The sequence below is a fragment of the Hyperolius riggenbachi genome, chromosome 7 (assembly GCF_040937935.1).
Source record: "Hyperolius riggenbachi isolate aHypRig1 chromosome 7, aHypRig1.pri, whole genome shotgun sequence".
Taxonomy (NCBI): Eukaryota; Metazoa; Chordata; class Amphibia; order Anura; family Hyperoliidae; genus Hyperolius; species Hyperolius riggenbachi.
The window spans coordinates 317,007,177-317,024,488 of NC_090652.1; the positions used below are offsets into that span (position 1 = coordinate 317,007,177).

At 48.1% G+C, this 17,312-nt stretch overlaps 1 protein-coding gene across 1 annotated transcript in view; it reads left to right on the plus strand.

Annotated features, from left to right (window-relative positions):
- Positions 1–12,908, plus strand: part of OSBPL11 (oxysterol binding protein like 11) — a 103,206-nt gene extending 90,298 nt beyond the window's left edge. The window contains exons 10-14 of the mRNA XM_068246246.1: positions 714–1,200; positions 6,432–6,618; positions 6,845–7,027; positions 7,548–7,701; positions 11,619–12,908. Of these exons, the coding sequence (XP_068102347.1) occupies positions 714–1,200; positions 6,432–6,618; positions 6,845–7,027; positions 7,548–7,701; positions 11,619–11,675 (1,068 nt within the window). The 3' untranslated portion in view covers positions 11,676–12,908. The remainder of the gene's footprint in view (positions 1–713; positions 1,201–6,431; positions 6,619–6,844; positions 7,028–7,547; positions 7,702–11,618) is intronic.
- Positions 12,909–17,312: the final 4,404 nt, after the last annotated feature.

Sequence of the window (17,312 nt, forward strand, 5' to 3'; positions counted from 1 at the left end):
GTGTGTGATTCAGCCACTACTGCAGCCAAAGAGATCAGCAGGACTGCCAGGGAACTAGTATTGTTTAATGAGAAATAAATATGGCAGCCTCCATATTCTTCTCACTTCGGTTGTCCTTTAAGCCCTGGCCTCTGACTCAGCCGTTTGGTTGTCTAGTCTTCTCCTATGTCAGCTCGAGATCAGAGATTCATTTAATAAAATATGTATTTAATATAAATTAGGTCTTTATAGTTTGTTCTGGAGCAGAGAGGAAATCTTTATGTGGAATGTGAAGTCTTATAACAGTGACATTCATTTTATTCTGTAAAACAAAAGTTCGGCTCCTTAAAACAGAAGGTATTTGCAATTCAGATTGGCGTTAGCTCCGAAATGTCTCCCACAATGCATTACTGCTGAATATGCAAATCATCCTTTGTTGTCCCTGTGAGCTAGCCACACCTCCAGATCCACTGGAATGCAATGATGTGTCAGCTTATTAATATTACAGAGCCACAATAATCCAACATGCATACAGACTGTTTCAGATTGATTGATCCTCATCAGTGCATGGCATGGAATAATGTGGCTCTATGGGGTAGGACTTGAAGCACTCAGAATTACAGATTACCCAGCATGCTCATGGTGAACCAGAACTCCCAGGAGTGTGTAAGGGGCTATCTTGTGTGACACATTCATCCGTTTTCAGGTATTGATTATCCTCTGTTTCATGCCAGGTTGTTCTTCCCACCTTTATTCTGGAGAAACGCTCATTGCTTGAGATGTACGCTGACTTCCTGTCTCACCCAGACCTCTTCCTGTCCATCAGCGGAGGCTCCACCCCCGAGGATCGGATGGTGAGATTCGTGGAGTACTATCTCACTTCTTTCCACGAAGGACGTAAAGGAGCTCTGGCCAAGAAGCCATATAATCCTATCATTGGGGAGACCTTTCACTGCTCCTGGAGAGTCCCCAAAGAGGCCGTTCACCCCCCCAAATCTTCAGAGACATCCGTAGACCCGCAAGATAACTCGCCAGCCCAGGAGGACGAGAAGAAAGACGACTTTTATACGGTGCGGTTTGTGGCTGAACAAGTCTCGCACCACCCTCCCGTGTCCGGCTTCTACGCTGAGTGTCCGGAGCGCAAGATGTGCGTGAACACACATGTGTGGACCAAGAGCAAGTTCATGGGGATGTCCATCGGTGTGACCATGATAGGAGAAGGTAAGTCCCGCCCAGTGCTCCGCCCTACATAATATCCCAGCAGTCATTGCTCTATATATAGCACGGCGGTGATGTTGCCTGAGACGCAAGGTCAATACCCACAATGCATCTTCCTTAACCACTTCAGCCCTTAGTCGTGTTTCACTTTATGCATCCGAGAAATTTTCACCTCCCATTTATTTGCCTATATCTTTATCACTACTTATCACAATGAACTGATCTGTCTGTTTTTTTCTGCCACCGATTAGGCTTTCTTTGTGTGGTACATTTTGCTAAGAGCCACTTTACTGTAAATGCATTTTAACAGGAAGAATAAGAAAAATACGGAAAAAAATCATTATTTCTCTGTTTTTGGCCATTATAGTTTTAAAATAATACATGCCTCCATAATTAAAACCCACGTATTGTATTTGCCTAATAGTCCCAGGTATTACACCATTTAAATTATGTCCCTATCACAATGTATGGCGACAATATTTTATTTGGAAGTAAAAGTGCATTTTTTCCGTTTTGCAGCCATCACTATTTATAAGCTTATAATAAAAAAATAAAAATATTTCATCTTCACATGGATATTTAAAAAGTTTAGACCCTTAGGTCTTTTTTTTTTGTAATTTTTTTTTTGTAATTTTTTTTAGTTTTTTTTTAATTAAACATTTTATTTGGGTATTTTTGGGAGGGTGGGATGTAAATAGTAATTTTTTTTAGGTAAATATATGTATTTTTTTTTTTATTTGTAGATGTAATTTTACTATTTGGCCACAAGATGGCAGCCATGAGTTTGTTTACAAGACGTCACTCTAAGCGTAACGCGTATGCTTAGAGGGACTTAGGGGGGACGTAAGAGGCAGTAAGAGCGAGGCTTCCGAGAGAAGCCGTTGCTTTTTCTGCCGGGGAATGGGATCAATGATCGGGCACCATGTCCCGATTCATTGATTCCCTGGCTAAAGAAACGCGGCCCGGAAGCGCGCGTGCATGTGTGCGATCGCCTGCATGAGCGCACATGCGGCCTCTTGGATGTATACTATACGTCCAAAAGTCCAAACTAGTTAAAGAGAGCCTGAGGTGAGCCCTAAAAAAACTAGGCTACCTCATCCAGGGGGCTCAGCAGATCAAGTAGCCGCAAAAACCGCAGCTCCCGTGGGTCGCATTGGTCCCCTTTCACATAGCATGCGGGGGAGCGGCAGAGGGCGCGGCCAGGGAGAGGGAGCTACCCATAAGCATCTCAGGAAACCTGGCAGAAACGCCGCGGGGGGCATTTTGAACAGGGAATTCCTCTCCCCTATGTTTACCTCTGAGTTACTGACAAATCTTGTCGCTAAACTCGGAGGGTTATAGCGCGGCGGTGGGGGGGGGGGGGGGGGGGGGCAGAGAGCGGTGGTTGGGGGACACACAGCTATGTCATTAGGCAGAGAACATGCCTCTGTGTCCAATCTACCCCCCAAAGATCCACCTCGGGTTCTCTTTAAAGGAAACTTTAACTTCAAAAGCAATCGGCCGGTTACTTCCCTGGGGCTTCTTCCCGCCTCCTGAAGTCTTCCTGGCCCCTCCTTTCCTCCAGTGGCCGCCTCCGATTGCCTCATGCACGGCTGTGTGTGCTCCTCCAACGTGCCCACGTAGGCGGGAGCAGTCTGCGCTTGTGCGGTTGGGAAGAATTGTTACCGCCCATGCGCAGAATGATCCCGTCCGTGAGTGTGCAAAATGAACAAAAATAATGAACATGAACCTGACAGGGACTAAGGAATTTCAATAGCTCCTTCAGTTTGTCCGGTCCCTATAAAGTAATCAGACATCGCCATCCACAATATTGAGAACCTAGAGTGTAATCCATGCAATTCTATAAAGCCTGACTAGGCCATTGATGCAGCCAGAATTCATTTCATGCATTTCATCCTCACTCTCGTCTCAGCATCCATATGATGATTAGGCACACGATTACTTACACATGCTCGCGGAGGGGCGCAGAATCGCAGCGAGGGAGCAGGAGGACCTCAGGGGGTCACTGGATTCTACTATTTAGTGGAATGCCGTTAATTCTTTAGGGTACCCACTTGTACAGTAATCATCCTGGTTTCAGCATCCGAAACACTTCCTATATCTATACATTGCTGTATATTGTCATGTAGTCCCGCCCTCCCAGTGATGTCACAGCCTAGGCTGATTAGCTATGTGGAATTCCCCTCCCAGAGCATTCTTGGAGACCAGGTATATTTTGTACTGGATTCAGAACTCTCAGTAACCAAACATTGTTGCAGAGATCACACCGCAGGACACTGCTCACTGTCCCCTCCCCTCCTTTCCATACAACAGTACATGCTGCAAGGCTATACCCGAGTAGCGTGTCTGCACAGTGCTTATGTTTAATCCTTCCACCCTAATGACTGCATTCTGTAATGGAAAAATAAAATGGAATGTGTGTACAAAGCTTCAAGGTGGCCATTCACTATAAAAGGAGCAGTAGAAGAGGATTGGTGGAAGGAGCCAATACTAGAGGTTTGCAGAGAGGAGCAGCAGATGAGGTGTGGGAGGAGCCAGTGTAGAGAGGAGCAGCAGATGAGGAGTGATGGGAGGAGCCAGTGTAGAGAGGAGCAGTAGATGGAGTGGTCGGAGGAGCCAGTGTAGATATTTGCAGAGGATCAGTACATGAGGGGTGGTGGGAGGAGCCAGTGTAGGGATTTTTGTAGACAGGAGCAACAGATGAGGAGGGGTGAGAGGAGCCAATGTAGAGATTTTCAGAGAGGAGCAGCAGATGTGTAGTGGTGGGAGGAGTCAGTGTAGAGATTTTCAGAGAGGAACAGCAGATGAGTGGTGGGAGGAGCCAGTGTAGGGATCTGCAGAGAGGAGCAGCAGATGAGTGGTGGGAGGAGCCAGTGCAGAGATTTGTAGAGTGGATCAGTACATGAGGAATGGTGAGAGGAGCCAGTGCAGAGATTTGTAGAGTGGAGCGGAGCAGCAGATGAGGAGTGATGGGAGGAGCCAGTGTAGGGATCTGCAGATGAGTGGTGGGAGGAGCCAGTGTAGGGATCTGCAGAGAGGAGCAGCAGATGAGGAGTGGTTGGAGGAGCCAGTGTAGAGATTTGCAGAGAGGATCAGTACATGAGGTATGATGAGAGGAGCCAGTGCAGAGATTTGTAGAGTGGAGCGGACAGCAGATGAGGAGTGGTGGGAGGAGCCAGTGTAGGGATCTGCAGAGAGGAGCAGCAGGTGAGGAGTGGTGGGAGCAGCCAGTGTAGGGATCTGCAGAGAGGAGCAGCAGATGAGTAGTGGTGGGAGGAGTCAGTGTAGAGATTTGTAGAGAGCAGCAGCAGGTGAGGAGTGGTGGGAGGAGTCAGTGTAGAGATTTGTAGAGAGCAGCATCAGGTGAGGAGTGGTGGGAGGAGCCCATGTAGGGATCTGCAGAGAGCAGCAGCAGGTGAGGAGTGGTGGGAGGAGTCAGTGTAGGAATTTGCAGAGCGGAGCAGCAGATGAGTAGTAGTGGGAGGAGTCAGTGTAGAGATTTTTAGAGAGGAGCAGCAGGTGAGGAGTGGTGGGAGGAGTCAGTGTAGGGATCTGCAGAGAGGAGCAGCAGGTGAGGAGTGGTGGGAGGAGTCAGTGTAGAGATTTGTAGAGCGCAGCATCAGGTGAGGAGTGGTGAGAGGAGCCCATGTAGGGATCTGCAGAGAGCAGCAGCAGGTGAGGAGTGGTGGGAGGAGTCAGTGTAGGAATTTGCAGAAAGGAGCAGCAGATGAGTAGTAGTGGGAGGAGTCCGTGTAGAGATTTTTAGAGAGGAGCAGCAGGTGAGGAGTGGTGGGAGGAGTCAGTGTAGGGATCTGCAGAGAGGAGCAGCAGGTGAGGAATGGTGGGAGGAGTCAGTGTAGAGATTTGTAGAGAGCAGCAGCAGGTGAGGAGTCGTGGGAGGATCCCATGTAGGGATCTGCAGAGAGCAGCAGCAGGTGAGGAGTGGTGGGAGCAGCCAGTGTAGGGATCTGCAGAGAGGAGCAGCAGGTGAGAAGTAGTGGAAGGAGCCAGTGCGGAGGTTTGTAGAGAGGAGCAGCGGATGAGGAGTGGTGGGAGGAGCCAGTGTAGGGATCTGCAGAGAGGAGCAGCAGGTGAGTGGTGGGAGGAGCCAGTGTAGGGATCTCCAGAGAGGAGCAGCAGATGAGGAGTGGTTGGAGGAGCCAGTGTAGAGATTTGCAGAGAGGATCAGTACATGAGGAATGGTGAGAGGAGCCAGTGCAGAGGTTTGTAGAGTGGAGCGGAGCAGCAGATGAGGTGATGGGAGGAGCTAGTGTAAGTATCTGTAGAGAGGAGTGGTGGGAGCAGCCAGTGCAGAAATTTGGTAAGAGGAGCAGGAGATGAGTGGTGGTGGGAGGAGTCAGTGTAGGAATTTGCAGAGAGGAGCAGCAGATGAGTAGTAGTGGGAGGAGTCAGTGTAGAGATTTTTAGAGAGGAGCAGCAGGTGAGGAGTGGTGGGAGGAGTCAGTGTAGGGATTTGCAGAGAGGAGCAGCAGATGAGTAGTGGTGGGAGGAGTCGGTGTAGAGATTTGTAGAGAGCAGCAGCAGGTGAGGAGTGGTGGGAGGAGTCAGTGTAGGGATCTGCAGAGAGGAGCAGCAGGTGAGGAGTGGTGGGAGGAGTCAGTGTAGGGATCTGCAGAGAGCGGCAGCAGATGAGTGGTGGGAGGAGTCAGTGTAGGGATCTGCAGAGAGGAGCAGCAGGTGAGGCGTGGTGGGAGGAGTCAGTGTAGGGATCTGCAGAGAGGAGCAGCAGATGAGTGGTGGGAGGAGTCAGTGTAGGGATCTGCAGAGAGGAGCAGCAGGTGAGGTGTGGTGGGAGGAGTCAGTGTAGGGATCTGCAGAGAGCGGCAGCAGATGAGTGGTGGGAGGAGTCAGTGTAGGGATCTGCAGAGAGGAGCAGCAGGTGAGGAGTGGTGGGAGGAGTCAGTGTAGGGATCTGCAGAGAGGAGCAGCAGGTGAGGTGTGGTGGGAGGAGTCAGTGTAGGGATCTGCAGAGAGGAGCAGCAGGTGAGGTGTGGTGGGAGGAGTCAGTGTAGGGATCTGGAGAAAGGAGCAGCAGGTGAGGCGTGGTGGGAGGAGTCAGTGTAGGGATCTGCAGAGAGGAGCAGCAGATGGCACAGGCAGTCACAGCACAATGCAGAAGTGCAGATGAAAGGAGGCAGGTGATTGGCTGCTGTGGGAGGAGGGGCTGGGGGTTGGTTAGGAAGTGATGTAAAACGCTGTTCTCTTTCTCCCAGGTGTCCTCCACCTTCTGGAACATGGGGAAGAATACAACTTCACTCTGCCCTGCGCCTACGCCCGCTCCATCCTCACCGTGCCCTGGGTGGAGCTGGGAGGGAAGGTGAACGTGAACTGCGCCAAGACTGGATACACGGCAGCCATTACCTTCCACACCAAGCCTTTCTACGGCGGGAAGCTGCACAGGTACCCCGAAACATCGTCTGATAAAACACATCCCACAATCCTGCCTAGAACAACCCGTACCGCTGACCTCTCTGTGTATTCCCACCACTCAATCATTGTGCATGGCAGGACCATGTGCCCTGGGGGGTGTTTCATAGCAGTGTTTCCTGCATTGTCCGCTCATACTCACCAGAGTTCTGTGTGTCCCCAGTAAGAAGGGTAAGAGCATCTCTCTGCTTCTCTCTAGGGTGACGGCTGAAGTGAAGCACAACCCAACCAACGCGGTGGTGTGTAGAGTTCAGGGCGAGTGGAACAGCATCCTAGAGTTCACCTACAGCAACGGCGAGACCAGACTGGTGGACCTGACCAAGCTTCCCGTGACCAGGAAGTGGGTGCGGCCTCTGGAGAAACAGGGACTCTTCGAGTCCAGGTGAGACCCCGATACCAGGAGCCCCTCTGTACCCCACCATGCTTAGTGTAAGACCCCGATACCAGGAGCCCCTCTGTACCCCACCATGCTTAGTGTAAGACCCCGATACCAGGAGCCCCTCTGTACCCCACCATGCTTAGTGTAAGACCCCGATACCAGGAGCCCCTCTGTACCCCACCATGCTTAGTGTAAGACACCGATACCAGGAGCCCCTCTGTACCCCACCATGCTTAGTGTAAGACCCCGATACCAGGAGCCCCTCTGTACCCCACCATGCTTAGTGTAAGACCCCGATACCAGGAGCCCCTCTGTACCCCACTGTGTGAGACCACCCAATACCAGGATCCCCTCTGTATCCCACCATCTTCAGTGTGAGGCTACTGTCCTATCCCCACCATAGAGACACAGCAGTGCTACAGCCGTATTCACATTCCCCACACTGTCCTGTCCCCACCATAGTGCTATAGCTGCTTTATATGTAGAGATGTGTATCTGCCTCACCTCCTCTTGTTCCCTGCAGGAGGCTGTGGACACACGTGACAGAGGCCTTAACAGGGAAGGATATCGAGACAGCGACGGAACACAAGAGGGCACTGGAGGAACGGCAGAGAGCAGAGGAGCGGCACCGCGCAGAGACAGAGACTCCATGGAAGACACAATACTTTGATAAAGAGGTAACGTGGCTCTTAGGATCAAACCTGGACCAAGCATTAGTCAGAACTGCTGATCTGCATACTGACTCTGTGTCAGGGATGCAGAATATGTTAGAGGCATACACATCACCACCCAACAAAAAGATCTCAACATGTTTTGCTCCTCTAAAATGTAGGGGCTTCGTTAGGGTTGCAGAGCAAAGTGTAGTAGTGCAAAAGCACTATACAGTTAAATACGTTGATATTGGAAAATCACAGTAGCATAGCCTGATGGCTGCAAGATCAGGCTAACCATACTGTCTGTTCGCTGTCTCTTTTTATGTAAATAGACATAGGCTTCGGTTCATAAAGCATTACCGCATTCAGTAATGCAAAAAAAAAAAATCTGACTTTCCCGAGCAGTTAGGAAAGTGTCGATTCATGTTACCGCATGACAAGCTGAAATTACCAAACAGTGAGGTAAATTACTGACTTGTGCGGTAATTACCTCAACATATGTCAGTAAATGTCAATTCATAAAAACTAGAACATGCGGTAATACCCACGATAATTACCGGCACCTCTGGTGTGTTGCCTTAAAGGGAACCTAAACTGAGAAGGATATGGTTTTTTCCTTTTAAAATAATACCAGTTGCCTGAATCGCCTGCTGATCCTGTGTCTCTAACACTTTTAGCCACAGCCCCTGAACAAGCATGCAGATCAGGTGCTCTGACTGAAGTCAGACTGGATTAGCTGCATGCTTGTTTCAGGGTGTGATTCAGCCACTATTGCAGTCACAGAGATTAGCTGGACTGCCAGGCAACTGGTATTGTTCAACAGGAAACATCCATATCACTCTCAGTTAAGGTTCCCTTTAACAATGTGAAGTCTGCGTGTCTGTGCAGGGAACCGTGACTCACACAACCAGAGACAGCTGCTGACTGACAGGAGCAGGGAGCCAATAGAAACAGCCCCTGTCTCCTGATCGGCCAGCAGAGAATCGGAACAAAACCCCGGAAACCCTTTGGTGGTGTAACCCATTCAGTTGCTGATTGAATATGCGAGGAGCTAGTGGGTAAAATCACCTAAGTATGACCTGTAAAGTCTCTGGGAGTCCATCTAAGCTGTGGCAATTAAATAAAATGTTAAGAAAGACTAATGGACAGATAATCAGAGCGAGCAGAGGCAGTATAACAAAACATGTACATCTAAAGGGATGTCAGGATACCTCTAACCTTGTAATGCCCTCACTGCATGTAACAGCATGTAACAAGACAGACAGCTCCACACTTCTGCTGTTACCGCTCAATGGGCTGCCGGTAATTTACCGAACTGCTATGGCAGCTGTGAAAATCTTTATGAATTAGCTTCCAAAAGTCTAAAATACAGAATGCGCGAATTTCACGACCAGAATTTTTTATCGCACAGCCTTTTATGAATCGAGGCCAAAGTGGGTGTGCATGCCGTTCTCATGACGTTTCCCTGCGGTCTCAAAACGTTCGATACCACCATGCAAAGAGGAGTAGATACGAGAGAGGCGGGAGGACAGTATAACGGATTTATAGTTTATTACATACCAGTATTGTGAATCCTAATAAGGTTTATCAGATCACCAGGATAGTGTAAACTGCAATATCAACAAAGGGGTATAACTGACATGAGATATCTTGTAGGATTAACATATTTACAAGGAGTGGCTACTACATATCATTGTCAGGAGGGTCACAGAAAGGGCGTGTACGTGAGCCCCTCGTTAAGGCCTGTTGGGCCAAAGCCCCCACATGGTGTCCCAAGGCCCCATTTTTGAATACCTCAGAAACCTGATATATAGTAGTAGGATCAGTACCATGTTTTCCCTAGCATCTCCATACTGAGGTATCGTTCCTATTTCTGATATCACCCACGTGCTCAAGGAATCTTTCCCAAATTTGTGGTGTAGTTTTTGCGATAGGTCATTCAGGACATGGACATTGGATGGCATATACCAGAAATATGGGGCCGGAGATAGTGGGCAGTAAAGTTACCAATATTCTACTTATTGTTGTAATTCCCAAACTAAAATATCTGTAAATGTTACTGATCTTTTACTATCGCAAAACCTAACTGTTGTCACATGAGCCTCTAACAACTCAAAGATGCCAATTAGCTGTACAAATTTTCCTTTAGATTCAATTTTTCGATGCGTTTATGATCAAATTGTATAGAAAACTGCCCTGTGTGTGGCGCAAATCGATGTGAAACTATTCTTTGGTTGATTGGAAAAAGGAAAAAAATAGATCCGAAAGTTGGATTTTATGATCGAATCGCAATGTAAAACTTTCTTAAATCTTTCTTTTAATGGGAAAAAACGATAATTGTCTTCTGATTAGTTTAGATTGTTTAAATTGTGTCGGAAGAACAAATCTGTAGGAAAAATTCTAATTCCCCTCCCCCCCCTTCTCCACACACACACGCACATCACTGACTCCACCCCACCAATGACTCCCTCCACTAATGCCTAAACCTAACCGATTCCCTCCCACACACACACACGCACATCACCGACTCCACCCCACCGACGCCTGACCCTGCTGCCACTGCCACCCATGCCTACCCCTAACCAACCCCCTCCACTGATGCCTAGCCCGAACCGACCCAAACAACACACACACACACACACACACACACACACTGATCACTAACTGACTCCACCCCACCGACGCCTGACCCTGCTGCCACTGCCACCCATGCCTACCCCTAACCAACCCCCTCCACTGATGCCTAGCCCGAACCGACCCAAACAACACACACACACACACACACACACTGATCACTAACTGACTCCACCCCACCGACGCCTGACCCTGCTGCCACTGCCACCCATGCCTACCCCTAAACAACCCCCTCCACTGATGCCTAGCCCGAACTGACCCCCCCCCCCCCATCCCCCAACACACACACACACGGATCACTAACTGACTCCACCCCACCAATGCCTGACCAAACTGCCACCCCGTCACTATTTGCGCCACCTTCACCACAATACATGATAAATATTGGGCACTGCGTACATTTGGATGCTCCATAGTCACCCATGTTGATATTGTTTATAAATGAACATTTGGATGCCATTTGTAGCCACAGTTTGTATAGCGGGTGGCCCCAGTGCCCGCTAGCCTAATACATAGGATGCTGATATGAACATGGGTGCCAATGGGGTGCCACTGTTAGCCTAACACAAGCCTGATCCTGAGCTCAGCTGCACATCTCTGCCCAGCACGTTCCCCGGGGACCGAGTCATCCATTCTGGGCGAAGTGGCCCTTTATCTCAGCCGAAAAACATACAGATAAATTAATTGTCCCTAGACTATGATACATACATTACACGATACATACATAGACATATGACTATGGAGGGATTGGATTGTGAGCCCCTCTGAGGGACAGTTAGTGACAAAACAACATACTCTGTACAGCGATACAGAAGATGTCTGCCCTATATAAATACTTAAAGAGAAACTCCGACAAAGAATTGAACTTTATCCCAATCAGTAGCTGATACCCCCTTTTACATGAGAAATCTATTCCTTTTCACAAACAGACCATCAGGGGGCGCAGTATGACTGATATTGTGGTGAAACCCCTCCCACAAGAAATTCTGAGTACATACTCTTGGCAGTTTCCTGTCTGTGAACCTTGCTGCATTGTGGGAAATAGCTGTTTACAGCTGTTTCCAACTGCCAAAAAAGCAAGCAGCATCTCCTTCCACTGACATCACCTGCCAGCAGTAAAAATGTCACCATGTGATAAATGTCAGAATGTAAATCAGGGAGAGGAAAGATTTTACAATGGGCAAACACTGACTAAATCATTTATGCATAATTTTTGTAAAAATGAAGCACTTTTTTTATTACATTATTTTCACTGGAGTTCCTCTTTAAATAATAGGAGGTGTAATGTGTGTGTTTTCTCCTGGCAGGGTGACGGTTGGCTCTATAACAAGCCGCTGTGGAAGTCGTCCAGTCCTGGTTTATAGGCTCCGGAGGGGCTGAGCGGACAGAATGCAGCGTGAGGACGGCTGGCGGCGGCTCCCTTTCATCTTCCTGTGTAAATGTTGTGTGTTTCGGGAGTGACGTCTCGGCTGTGGCCTCCCGTGACCCCGCCTCTCATGCAGTATTAATTTCAGTGTTGTGATTTTAATTTTCCCTGTCGCCGCCGCCAAGCCGAGGGGATGAAAGGCAGCGCTGGAGCCTGCAGAGACCCCCCACCCTCTCCTCTTCCTACGAGGCCTTCAGCTTTCCCAGGATTCCAGGAAATGGGCCCAAGCTGTGCTCCGGACGCCCCTGCAGGACCCGCCAGGAATCTGCTTCATGTGACAGTCCCGTTAACCCCTTCCTTCCCACACACGCTGCCTCCGGACACCCCGCAGGAGAAGGGGCGACGCCGAATCTGTGCCCCACTTTGCTGATTTTTTTTACAATGTTGTGAAAGTGAATTGGTGCGACTTGGAGATTGTGCTGGATTTTTTTACCTGAATACTGGAGGGGAGGGATTGGCGTTTATCCCGCTATCTCTCCCAAATTTACAGCATCGGTACCCCCACGTTAGAATCCGGGGTGTGCAATTTGGGCCATCAGCCTGCCGAGCCAATCACGGGCTAGAAAACGGGCAGCTGCATCCAGTGCAGAACTTACAAATTTATAATGATGATCCCTCCCCTAAACAAGCCCCACCCTCTGACGCGTTTCACTGTGCTGGGCGGACCAAGCTGACTGTCCTGTGAATTTGTGGGATGTCCGTTCCAGCAGGGAAGACACAATCCAAATAACCCTTTCACTGCCATGAGGTACCAGCGCCTGCTTCCTTGCCAGGTCATGTGACGGCATAGCAAACCAGATCTCTACGATAGGTCAGAAAGTCCTGGTGGGAAGCTGGGCGGGGCCTCGCGTGGCCACTGACGACACAATCTGATTGGGGTAAATCGTGATCTCCTCTGCGGTCTTGGGCTGGACTCTTGTACAGAACCTTCACGTCCCATGCGTGGTGCCTTATCTCTCTTCTGAATGCCGTCTTCCAATCAGTGTGACTATAATACCTGAGCTGTGTGTCTCCCCCCACCCAGCGTGTATGTGTGTGCGTGTAACCTCCGCAGGGGGCGGGGCGTCCGTTCCACGCACACGTCTGATCCTGTCGGGGGTCTGCACTGACAGGACGGACACCCCGCACTACTCTGTGCTGGAGGGAGGTGAAAATAAAAGATAAATTGTCACCTCTAGTGTCGTCCTCTCATCTCTGTTCCATCATCAGACCGTGAACACTGAATTGTGTGTTATATGATGATTATGGAGGTTATATTATAATCATGTATGTTATATGTGTAATTTGCCTTCTTGCAACAGAAGGTATTTGCAATAATTCAGATTTAAAATGGATCGGAGATAAACTTTTACTCATTGCATAATTGTGTTCCTTTCATATAGTTTATAGGGCATTCCTCAAGCCAAATACTGTTTTTGTTTTGTTTTAATACTCGAATTCCCTATAAACTAAACAAGCCTCACCCACAGCTTTTCAGAGAGCCTTGGCACTGTAGCAAGGGCTTATGGGAGCTCAGTCTGGGCAGGAGGAGGAGGAGGTGTTAATAGCCAGAGATTTCAGAGGCAGAGGGGAGTGAATTTACACACAGGCAAGCTGATAGCATCTCCAGCCCTCAGCCTGTGATAATGTGACAAACAGAACATGGCTGCCCTTGTTGTACCACAGGAATAAATAATCATAAACTTTTGAAGCTGTTTGCAGCTAGATATGCTGTGTAAACTAAACTTTAGATAAGATATATAGACGAGTTATTTGTTATAGCTAGTTTTTCATCTTGGATCCGCTTTAAGTGAACATCTGTGGTTACCCACAATGCACCGCTACTGAATTTGCAAATGATCTCTTTACGCCCCTGAAGCCAGACAAGCATCCAGAACCGCTGGTGTGTAGTGAGCCTATAGCTTATACATGTTACAGAGCCACACCAACCCCACCTGCAGACAGCCTGTTTCTGACTTTCTGCTGCTCACCAGTGCATGGCAGGGATTGACAGGGCTTGGACCAGTACTACAGAAGACCCAGAGAGCTTATTGTGATCCAGAACCAAGCTACAGGCTCTCGTATACACCAGCGGTTCTGGATGCAAGCCTGGCATCAGGGGCATAAAGAGATGATTTGCATATTCCGTAGTGGTGCATTGTGGGTAGCACAGCTACACACACAAATCTGAATTATCGTAAATAACTTCTGTTTTAAATTACAAAAGAACAGAAACAGAACTTGCGCTCAACAATACAGCACTGGCCCTTTAATTATGCACTATCTCTTGCGCTGGGTGGTGCCAGCAACTATAAAAAACAAAAAGGTGGGGGAGAGAGAAAGCGCTCAGTGCATTAACCTGGGTATGCAATTTACACACACTTTACATTTTGCACTTACAAGTATTTTGTCTGTGCTCCGCTACGCTCCAAAGATGTCACAGCAGGTCGCCTCAGCCTAAACTCTGTGTGTGTACAGTGAGTGTGTGTGTGTGTGTACAGTGAGTGTGTGTGTGTGTACAGTGAGTGTGTGTGTGTGTGTGTACAGTGAGTGTGTGTGTGTGTGTACAGTGTGTGTACAGTGAGTGTGTGTGTGTGTGTGTGTGTGTGTGTGTGTGTGTGTGTGTGTGTGTGTGTATACAGTGTGTGTGTACAGTGTGTGTACAGTGAGTGTGTTTGTACAGTGTGTGTGTACAGTGTGTGTGTACAGTGTGTGTGTACAGTGTGTAGTGTGTGTAGTGTGTGTGTGTACAGTGTGTGTACAGTGTGTGTGTGTGTGTGTGTGTGTGTGTGTGTGTGTGTGTGTGTGTGTGTGTGTGTGTGTGTGTGTGTGTGTGTGCGTGTGCGCGCGTGTGTGTGTGTGTGTGTGTGTGTAAATTGCATACCCAGTTTAATGCACTATCAGAGCATTATCGGAGGGCTTTTTGGTGTCTCTTAGCCCTCTATACTTTCCTAGTGGTTCTGATATACTATGAGCTTTCTAGGTGTTCTGTTGTATGTTATGAGACAGGGGACACCCAATCATCCATACGCAGGGCATTTTGAATCAGGATGAGACCATATTTGGCTAACTTAAAAAAAATAAAAATGAGTAAGCTTTTGTCTATTTCGCCGTCATCAGACTTGAATCCTGTATGCTGATAAGTTGGTAAAGCACACAGCTAAATACATGAAAAGTCTATGTATCCCCTTTTGATGGTGCATGTTCCAGTATATAGCTGTGTCAGAAGGCGATACAGAGACTTTAAATAAATGTCATTCAGATGCCTTAAAGTGAACCTCCGGACTAAAAATCTACTCAGCAGAACTGAAAAGGCTTGGTGTTTAACAGTTTCACAACATCACAACTTTGTTTTTCTTACCAAAGCATCATTTTTAGCTGCATTTTTAGCTAAGCCCCACCCATCAAAGAAAACTGCCCGTGCTTTTTTCCCCCTGATTCTGTGCAAAGCATGATGGGATTTCCTATGTTGTTATTCACGTTGCCTAGCAACTGGGAGGGGTGATCAGCACACAGGACAGTTGGAACTGTGTCTCTTGCTCCCTGTCACCTCCTTTCAACCAAAAAGATGGCTGCCCTCATGAAATCAAACATTTGCCTGTTCTTTTAAAGAGGAGCTGTTAGGTATAGGGTCTCAGAGAAAATAAACACATATATCAGTAGCTAAAGATTGGCTGTACTTACATTACATATGCATTTCACTGTCCACGTTTGTACTTCACAGAATTTGTATATAGTATATGCGGAGATAGATGCTCCTGACAGCTCATGGCAGGCTCCATGTTTTTCTGTCAAATGTGTCGTCATGTCCTGCCTGCTTCCTGATCACAGATAAGCTCCTACTTGAATAACACAGTGTCCAGTGAATATTAATGAGCCATGTGGCTAGGAACAATAGCTGACTCCTGCAGTGTACTCTGCCCGAGATTTATCAGTGCTAGGCGATTACAAGCTGCTGTAACGTCTCATTAGCAGCCGAGGGGAGAGCCCCAGAATGCTTTGCAGTATGGTATGCGGCTTGCGTCTTCTTAAGAATAACAGACTTGCTGATAAGCACACATCAAAGGTAACTGAGATTTTTATCTTCACTAATGGCTTTTGGGCTTCCTTCTAAACTGTTTAACACAGGAGAATAGAGGTTTAAATTAGCTTCTGCAGCCTGACAGTTACTCTTTAAAACAGGGTGCGTAAGAGATTATATTACCTATCTATTTTAATTAACATAACTAATGTAACTTAATGACAGTATGTTTGTTTAGGCTGAAGGTCCTCGTTAAAGAGAACCCGATGCGCATGTATTAAATCTTAATAAAACACAGAGGCATGTTCTGTGCACAATGACCTGCCTCTGTGTCCTGCTGCTGTTGTCACCAGTCCCCCCTGGGCTCTGCTGCCCTCCCCCCCCCTGATAAATATCGCCAGGAAGTACTCCTGGGTCACGGCTTGGGTTCCGATTGGAGGAAGCTAGCGAGGCAGAGAGCAGTGGGGGAAGCTACGATATGGAGGAGGCGGGGGAGATGATGCTTGAAAAAATTGACAGGCTGCCAGGTCAACATCAGGCTAGCGTCAAGCAGATTGTCGCTAGCCTGGCAATATTTATCAGGGGGACAGCAGAAGCATCCTCATGTATCTTACCATATATATCAGTGGGAACATTAGAGAAACCGCCTACCCTGCTCTCTGTTTCATCCTTCACTGCTCAGCCTGCTTCTTATCAGCCCTGATAATATCCCCCATGATAAAATCCCCGACTGAGCATTCAGTCTGGCTTTGCAATAATGACTCAGCTATAATGATTCCTGAGCAGAGCCAGTAGGGGGCAGGCCTGGGCTTGAAAAGACACAGAAGACTGACTCAGCTATAATGATTCCTGAGCAGAGCCAGACTGAATGCTCAGTGGGGGATTTTATCAGGGCTGATAAGAAGCAGGCTGAGCAGTGAGGGATGAAGTAGAGAGCAGGGTAGGTGTTTTCTCTAATGTTCCCACTGATATATATGGGAAAATACATGAGGGTGCTTCGTCTGTGGTTCACTTTAAACTGGCAATACATCAGGCGACTTGGGGGCCAATTGACCATCTGATTTTATTATTATAATCGAGTCAGATGAAAATCTGTGCCGCCAAGTGCATGCCCGACTGACAATGCAACCAATTTTGTCTCGAAATTGGTTGCCTTTATCGGTTGGACATGCTACAAGATGTTGTGGTCGAGCAAGGCGGTAATGGCGAGCGATATAGGGACAAGCGACAAAACCCCCGACGCTGTGGTCTATATGCACCACCCCCTCCCCTTCACCCTCCCCCGGTGCCCAGAGCGCGTTACTCTGGCAACCACGTGGGGCGTGTATATGGATGATGGAGGCAGCAGTGGACGAGGACAGGTCATTTATAGTGTAGTTGGGGGGCGCACATTGAACATTATGAGGGACAGCGCCTTGCCGACAAGGCGGTGGATGCGGTGTCACAAGGCAGATTCCGAATTGATTGATTGGGAATTGGCCTGTGGTGTGTGGGCAGCCAACAGATCTCTCTCTGATCAGATTTTAGGCTTAGTACACACATCCAATTTTGTTTCGACAATCACTGACCAATTTT